The 8,006-nt window shown below is 59.5% G+C and overlaps 1 protein-coding gene across 2 annotated transcripts; it reads right to left on the minus strand.

The window, feature by feature from the left end:
- Positions 1 to 327: 327 nt before the first annotated feature.
- Positions 328 to 8,006, minus strand: SLC51A (solute carrier family 51 subunit alpha). Of its 2 annotated transcripts, XM_058843641.1 has the most exons (10): positions 6,255 to 8,006; positions 2,891 to 3,612; positions 2,597 to 2,691; positions 2,057 to 2,211; positions 1,867 to 1,940; positions 1,638 to 1,796; positions 1,396 to 1,507; positions 1,148 to 1,294; positions 843 to 948; positions 328 to 718 (listed from the first exon to the last, which is right to left on the minus strand). In XM_058843641.1, the coding sequence occupies exons 2-10, from the start codon at positions 2,923 to 2,925 to the stop codon at positions 582 to 584; spliced, it is 1,020 nt and encodes a 339-aa protein (XP_058699624.1). In that variant the 5' UTR covers positions 2,926 to 3,612; positions 6,255 to 8,006; the 3' UTR covers positions 328 to 581. The 2 variants fall into 2 exon arrangements, with proteins under 2 accessions (XP_058699624.1, XP_058699623.1); XM_058843640.1 differs by having other exon boundaries at positions 2,891 to 8,006.

The following is an 8,006-nucleotide window of genomic DNA, read 5'->3' on the forward strand; positions in this document are numbered from 1 at the left end:
CTGGTGTTACAAAGGTGCTTCAAGGCTATTTCCTTTGCCTGGCGCCTGACTGGCAGGTGTGGATGCTCCCTGTGTGTTTTCAGGAGCAGCCAGTGCCATCGAGAACAGGCCACAGGGACAGGTCAGACCCATCCTGATGTCCTGGGAGAAATCACCATTGACCTGGGTGTGCCTTGGCTGTGGGACCTCAGCCAGCAGCACCCAGAGCTCAGTGACACAGCTGGATGTTGGGCATCCCACAGCAGTCCCATGCCATGGTTGTGTTCATCTGGGCTCCATCCTGGAGGATGGAGTCATCTCCCACCCAGCCTAGGCAGAGATAATATCAACCCAATCACCAATGCAAGACTCCAGCAAAAATTTATCTTTACTCAGTGCTAGACAAAAATCTCCAGGCTGGAGGTGGCTCCATGGACCACCTTGGCTTATGGATTTTTTCATTCTGTCCCAAGATGCTCTTTCCCCTTCTGCCTCTTCTGCTGCCAGCAGCTCCCCAGAGTCAGGGGAGGAGAAGGTTGTGCAGGGTAGACCAGCCCCTCACCCCACTGTGCCCCTTGGCCCCCCCAGTCTTTCCTTCCTGCTCACGCCTTGACATCAGTGCCGGCGGGTGCGAAGCTGACGGGATGGTAGCCAGGCTTGTCATCCTGCTTGCGGTAGTACATCCGCGTCAGCACCGCCAGGATGAAGGTCTGTGGGATCAACAGCTGCACATTCATCTCTGGAAGAGGAGAAGGGTCATTTGAAGGTGCCTCCATCCACCATGCCCACCCCCCATGCCATGCCACGTGATGGAGGGGCTTGGCTGGGAACATGTGGTGCTGCTCTCCCATCTCCCGACTTACGCTGCGACCTGGCCTTGGAGGAGAACGGCGGTGAGCAAGCGATGCTGCCACTGTTGGCCAGGATGCTGAAGATGGCAGGCTGGAGCGCCGTCAGGAGGAGCAGGATCTGTGACCACCAGCACCCCCGTGGTGAGGGCTGTGCTGCTGCCCTGCTCCCAGCCTTCACCTTCCCTGCTGTCCTGCAGCCAGCGGGGCTCTCACCCAGCAGTGGCTCCTGTCCCACCATCTTCTCTCATGCTGCCTCACCCCATCTGTGCTGCAGGAGCCCCTCACCTAGGAGGGAGCTGGGCAGGACAGAAGCTCACCTGGAAACAGGTGAACTTGCCCTGCATGTTCTGCTCAGCCAGGTGCAGCCGGGCCTGCCGGAAGAGGATGCCCAGGGCCCACAGCCCAAAGAGGGTGGAGACACCAACCAAGGTGTTGATCCAGAGGGCCACGCTTTCCGCTGAAATCTGGAGGGGACACACAGAAAAAATTACTGGGCTGACAAAGCTCAGGTGGAGGTTTCCTGTCTAGGTCATCAACCTGCCCATCCCTGTGCTCTGGCACTCACGTCAGCAGGGTTGTAATTCCCATCGGCAGCCAGGATCAGCCCCAGGAAGACAGCGACTGCCCTGAAGAAGGCATACTGGAAAGTCCCCAGGATCATCAGTTTAAGCTTTTTCCTGGCATAGTGAGAGAGACTGGTAGCACACTGAGCTCCCCAAGTCCCTGCCCAGGGACGTCTCTTCCAGCCCAGCGGAAGCAGGGGGTGAAAGCTCTCCAGAGGCAGAAGTTTATCCCAGACCCCCTCACCTGCTCATGGTGATTCGGGGCAGGCAGGGGCAACAGCAGCAGCACGGCCCAGTGCTGACCACCATGGACACACCCTTCAGGGTGCTGAGCAGCGCTTCCTTGCCCCCAAAGCCCTCCACCATGACCAGCATTAGCAGGTAGAAGCAGACAGCAAAGTACCTGGGGAGGAGGAACGCAAGTCAAGCCCTGTGGCTCCAGGGTGGCCTGTCCCAGGGCGGGTGATACTCACGCTGTGGTAGCCATCTCCACCACCATCATGGAGCGCGGGAACCACAGGCCGAAGCAGCTGACCACTGACACAACCTGGGGGACACATGAGCTTGGCACACTGACACTCCCCCTTCCTGTGGGCTGGCATGCCTTGGGTAGCCCTGGACCCCCAGGGTGATGCCCCCCAGCACCCCCGCAGCCCAGCTCACCGTAGGGGCTGAGCTGCTCCAGCAGAGGGTCTTCATCTTGATAGGGCAGCGGATCTTGCGGAAGAGGTACGAAACCTCTTCCACATAGATCACAACTGACAGCAGTGTCATGATGGTGCAGAGGCCCAGGATGATGAGTTGGGCTATGTCCAGCTCTGCCAGGGAGGGGTGAGAAGCTGTCTTCATCCTGTCCTCACTGGGGCCACTACTGCAGGGAGCTGCTCCATGACCCACCACTCGACAGATTTAGGAAGCTCTCTGCCATACTCTGGGCATGCCTGTCTATGCCAGAGCTGGCCCTTCTGTGCCACTGCTCCCTGTCCCATGACAGCTGCCCCAGTGCTGGCCCTTCCTCGGATGTCCCCATCCCTCTAGGAAGGACTATGAGATGGGAGGCTAAGACCCTGGCACCAGCCCAGTTGCTGACTTCTGGGACTGTTCCGTGCCTGCTCTTGCCACGGCCACCCTACCACCTTCATTCCTGTCCTGCTCCTGCCAGCGACAGCAGGAGGGTCCTCCCCACCCCGTCCCCCCACCTACGGTGCAGCAGCTGCCGGGAGGTGGGCGGCAGGGAGAAGCAGGCTGCCGGCACGCTGAAGTTCTTGATCAGCATCTCCACCAAAGGGAGGGAGAACCTGCGGAGCAGAACGGGAGTGCTGCCCGGGGCCGCGGGGACACGGGGACAGCCAGCCCCGCAGGGTCCGAGCAGTCCCCTGGCTGGCTTGCCTCACCGCCAAGCGCCTCCCTTCCTTTACAGAGGGATCATCCAAAGTTCTGATCCAAAACGTTGGATTTGCCCGGCTGCAAAGCGGCACGGGGATCTCCAGCACTCACCTGGGGTCATCTGCCAGCTCCAAAGTGGGATCCATCCTGTTCGGCTTCTCGCTCGCTCGGTCCCAGAGGCTGTCACCGCCCGCCTCAGCTCCCCCGGCCGGCCCACGGGGTCAGAGTCCCCAGGGCAGGGACCGCGGGACGATGCCGCGCCTCGTTCCAGTTTAACCAGAGCCTCCAGAGCTTCCCTCCCTCTCCCGCAGCTGCGGGCACCCATTGGCGTGGCCCCGCGCCGTCCCGGCCCAGCGAGTGCTTTGGCCGCCAGGTTATCGACCCGGGGTGCCGGGAAGGCGATTGTCACCCGGAGCGGCAGCCCTGCGTGTCCCAAGGCCTGGGGCGCAGGGCAGCCGTGCCGGGGTGACACTGCTGGGCCCGGCCGTGGGCTGCTGGTGCCACGGAGGGGCCGGGACGTGTCCTCGTGTCCCCTCGGCAGCAGTGTCGGGGTGGCAAGTGGGAAGCCTGGCAGCTCCCGCTCTGCCCGGCGGGCCCCGGGAGGACTCTGGGCGGCTCAGCTCCAGGGGCTGAGCTCTGCACCGAGCAGCTCCCACGGCACTAGAGGGCAGGGCTGGCCCAGCTCAGAGCCCTGGCCTCGGGACAGCAGCAGCACCCCGGCCTGCGGAGGGAAAATCTGAGTGGGGAGCTGCGGGCTTAGCCAGGGAGAGCAGTGTACCCCAGAATCCTCGTGGGTCCCAGGGGTGTCCACGGCTCCGGGTGTTCTCCCAGCCCTTCAAGGAAAATGAGTTCTGATTTACACTGGTTTCCTTGTAACCACTACCCTTGGCCCCTCTGGCAGGGGGCTTCAGCTGCATCCAGACTGGCATCGGGACCCCAGATGGGTGCTCTGCACCTTGCTGGAGGAACAGGATGCTGCTGTTGTCACAGGAATGGGATGGGGGAGGAGGGGGTCCTGTGAGGACTCTGCATATCCGAGATCCTATGGACACCTGGCGCTCCCCTCCTCTCAGCCCCATTAACCAAGCCCCATATCCCTGTCCCTACACACTGTACATACCCTTTCCTGCCCTATATGCTGTAACCTAACCTGGCACACTGCGTGGTGCACACCCAACCCTCTGCACTCACATACACACACCTTACACAAGCAGACCCCTCACCATGGCTGCTCCTGGCCCCACAGGGTGCATGGGACCAATGGGGGCCCCCCACCCAGCACCTCTGTATCACCAGCATTGCCTGTGGCTGAAGAAACACGTCAGCTCCTGTGACATCTGCCATGCTGGCCTCTATTTCACTGCAGGCTATGTCATGGCAGTTCTGCTGTCTTGCTCATCCACCTAGTGCTCATCCCTCTGTGGTCCATCAGCACTGGGATGATCTGCACGTATCCCTGGCCCCAGGGAAGGAGAGCCCAGCTCCAGCACGCAGCCACACGTGCTGCACTGCCCAGACACATGCAGGAGCCTCTTTCCCTGCCTGGTGTAGTCCCAGGGCCAGCACCACCCATGGGTGCCCACTGCACAGGGGCACATGCTGGTCCCCTTGCCCAGCACATCTGTGTCTGGCTGTCCCTGACTCACTGCTGCAGCACCATGCTGATCCTTCTTGCCACTCAGGTAGCACCTGAGCCTGACTGAGCCCTGATCCCCTGTGTTCCCCAAGCACAGCATGCCCCGAGATGCAAGGTACAGATGTGGGGCATGGAGCAACCTGCCAGCCCATGGGGGGGATGCAGAACATGGCTGGGCCCCAAGCCCAGGGCAGAGGGCAGCCCCACACATTGATGCCCTGCATGAGTGAGTCCCAGCACACATGCACAAGTGTGCAAGGAGAGCACCATTGCTGCACACTCCCCTCTGCTCCCCACTGGGGCTGGATGCACCAGTGACACCCACAGCACTGACCTACCTCCATCAAGCCCCAGCCCCATCACCGTGCCCAAGAGCACCCAGCATGGGGCCAGGACACACCCACACCCTGTTGCACTGGGGTCTGAGTGTCACCACCCCAGAGCTGTCCCCTGGGGACACGGAGGGTTCTCGCCCCTGCAGCCCAAGGTGCTGAGCCCTCCCTGTGCAGGCAGGACAGGACGCGCCTGTGACTTGCTTGCTTCAACCTGCCCCAGGAGCTGGCGGAAATGGGTGTGAAGAGGGGGAATGCAGTGGGATGGGATAGACCAGAGTCCCCCCAGCTTCTCCATTATCCCAGCCCCTGTCTGTGCCTGGGATGTATGGTCCTGAAGCCATCAGGGTCCGCAGCCACCCTTGTCCCCCAGTCAGCCTTGTCCACACAGGCTGCTACCATGCCAAAAGCTGGCAGGTGAGCATCCCCTGCCATGGCCCTGGGGGTAATAGATGGGTCAAGCTGCCACCAGTTCTACCTCAGCCCCACACCTTCAGGATGCTCCAGGGCAGAGCAGCCACAGGGACTCCCTTTCCTGCCAAAAACCGTTTCAGCAGGGAAGGAGGAAGGATCACAGATGGGAGCCATAAACCCACCAGCCCAGAACAAGGGGTGGTTTGAAGGTTTGTGGTCCACTCAGCATCAGGGTGGCTGTTTTGCCCCAAGGAGCTGGCAGAGAAATCTGCAGCAGTGCTGGAAATTCTCCCCATTTGCTCATTTAGCTTTTTTTTTTTATTTATTTTAAACAAAACTTTTTGACTGTGGAAATCCTGTTCCCCCCCAAAAATAAAGCCAAGCAGACCCTCTCAACATGCCAGCTTCACCCACACTGCTGATGTGTCAGCATTCCCCAATACTTGGAAAAGCCCTTAAAATGCAAATATTTGTATGGGGTTTAGACAGTTTTCCACCCATCTCTAATTCCCTGTGGTTATGGCTAGAAGGGCTGACCTCAGTGGGCACAGTGGGCTCCCAGCTGACCATCACCAGCTTCCCCATGGCCAGGACATGGCAGGGAAGAAAACTCATCTATATCCTTGGTAGGAGCTGCTAGGAGACCAAAATACATTCTTTCTCATACTCTCCCACCCAGAGCCTGAGGCCACGCTGGATGATTTGGATGCTGGGGAGTGAGAACTCCACTCCCAGCCCAGGCTGTGGGCCAGCCACACAAGTGGACAATAAAGATCTGCACCTTGAGCTTTTGGTGATCCGTGGTCACTGCTGTCACAGGACACAGGGGGATAGACCCTGCTCAGCAGGACAGAGCAGCCAGGACGCTCCCTCTCCCAAGGGACCTCCCACACTCTGCCCAGTCCCTGAGCCAAGCAGGAGCAGCCCCCTGAGAGCACTGGCACCCCATAGCGTGGGGGGATCTCTGGAAGCCACCTCTGGGGAAAAACACACTCCACAGGCACCTCTTCAAAGGGATGCCCATGCTTTGCCTGGCAATAGATGATCCTGTTTGCTACACTCCTGGGGTTTAGGAGAGAGTCAGTGTACCCACCCTGCCAGTTTTCCAGCAGCACCCTGCCGAGACACTGGGAGCAGGAGGGTGGGCACAACTTGAGAAATAAATAAAACGCAAAGGTCTATGAGACTTGTGAAAGGACAGGAAAGCCTTTTACAGGGTTCTGGCCCTTTTAAGCCCCCCTCAACCCTGCAAGCATCACCACGGTAAGGAAATTGCTGCTGAGTTAGGTGGTTGTGTATGAGGGGTGTGGACCCTGCTGGCACTAGTAAGACTGTTACCACCAATGTTCCAACACAACCCACAACTGCCCAGCTCCACGGCCTTGGCTGGACCCCTGCCAATCTGTCAAGGTCACAGTAACACTGGCTACCAGGCTGGAGATAGGTCCCAGGACTTCAAGCACCCCTCTGCAATGGTCAGTGTGGGACAGTGACAACACCCCCAGCCCTGGCCCCAGCACAACAGGAATGGGGCTGGCTCCCCTCAGCCCTAGGTCTGGAGCTGCCCCACTGATAAGGATGGCAGGGAGCCCCACCCACGGCTGGCCCATAGATAAGGCCCAAGTGTGCCCCACTGATTGCCCTGGGAGGCAGCTGATGGGGTGGGAGCCACCGTTCCTGGGAGATATGGCCAGGAAGGAGCAGTGGGTGATGAGGGCAGGGAGGCTACTGCAGGGGAGTGAGACACTGGGTCCCTTCTCTGGGCAGGTGAAGGTGCCCTGGCTGCCCTGACAGCACACCTGGGGTAGGAGAAAATGTGGACTCCCTGGCAGAGCAACATCTTCCCACAAATCCTCCCCTTTCCAGTGGGGACCAGTCCTCTGCTGCTGGAAAATACTTCCCAGTGCCCTGCAATCCCAAAGGGCTGCATCACGATCCTGCTGCTAGGCAGAGTCAGGGACCCCACCACACCTCAGTTTCCCCAGCTGTAAAATGGGGCGTGAGTCCTGCACCATGAGGGTATAGAGGGCTCAGTCTCTCATTGCTCTTTGCCTGGGGAAAGATCCATGCCAGGTGCTATTCATAGACCAAGCTGGCATTTCAGATGAGGGGGATACTGCCCTGGAAGCCAGCTGGCTGCCTCCAGTCTCTGTCTCAAGGTCACCAGGAAAAATGCTGGCCCCAGAGGGGTTTGGGGTAGGAGTCCTTCCAGCTGCAGCTTCCCCTTCTGGGCAGGGAAAATCCCCTTTTTTCAGCACAAGGCAATAAGGATCATTCCTGTTAGAGACCCCAGCCCTCAAGTCTCCTGTGCAGCCATGAGTGATGGGACATTCCCAGGAGGGGCAGTGATGGTGGGGTGAGAGCAGGGGAGTGCAGCACACGGGGGAGCACAGGGCAGAGCCGGGGATTTTTGCTAACCAGAACAGCTCACTGTTTCACAGAAAAGCCAGCCCCGGATGTCTAACCTTCTCGGGAAGCAGAAGTGCTGCAGAGGGTGTGTGGGCAAAATCTCCCCATGCTCCAGCTCTCAGAAACACTGCTCAGCCACAGCTGGGGGACCAGATCCTCTTCACAGCCCTGGTGACACCCCCAGAGACCCTCCTGTTCCTGCCCATACAGATCTGGGAGCCACCATGGACACTGCATTCCTGACTAGGCTCCCATGCTGACAGGCTGGGAAGAGAAGTGAGACACTGGCACAACCAGGATGCCACTGTGTCTGTCCCAGAGCACCTAAAGGGGTCACCCCACAGGGAACTGGCTTGTGAGCCCTCAGCAGCCCAGCTGCAGATCAGGTCAGCATGACACCTCTTCCCAAAACTGCTGAGACCATTTAACCATGTGC

Source organism: Poecile atricapillus, chromosome 8, assembly GCF_030490865.1.
Source record: "Poecile atricapillus isolate bPoeAtr1 chromosome 8, bPoeAtr1.hap1, whole genome shotgun sequence".
Classification (NCBI taxonomy): Eukaryota; Metazoa; Chordata; class Aves; order Passeriformes; family Paridae; genus Poecile; species Poecile atricapillus.

Bases quoted from the DNA above. Each gene is read 5' to 3' on its own strand.
- SLC51A (XM_058843641.1), bottom strand. From the start codon at position 2,925: ATGGATCCCACTTTGGAGCTGGCAGATGACCCCAG. The intron at 2,692-2,890 runs GTGAGTGCTGGA...TCTGCTCCGCAG, and splicing joins GAGCTGGCAGATGACCCCAG to GTTCTCCCTCCCTTTGGTGG. The intron at 1,295-1,395 runs GTGAGTGCCAGA...TGTCCCCTCCAG, and splicing joins GGAATTACAACCCTGCTGAC to ATTTCAGCGGAAAGCGTGGC.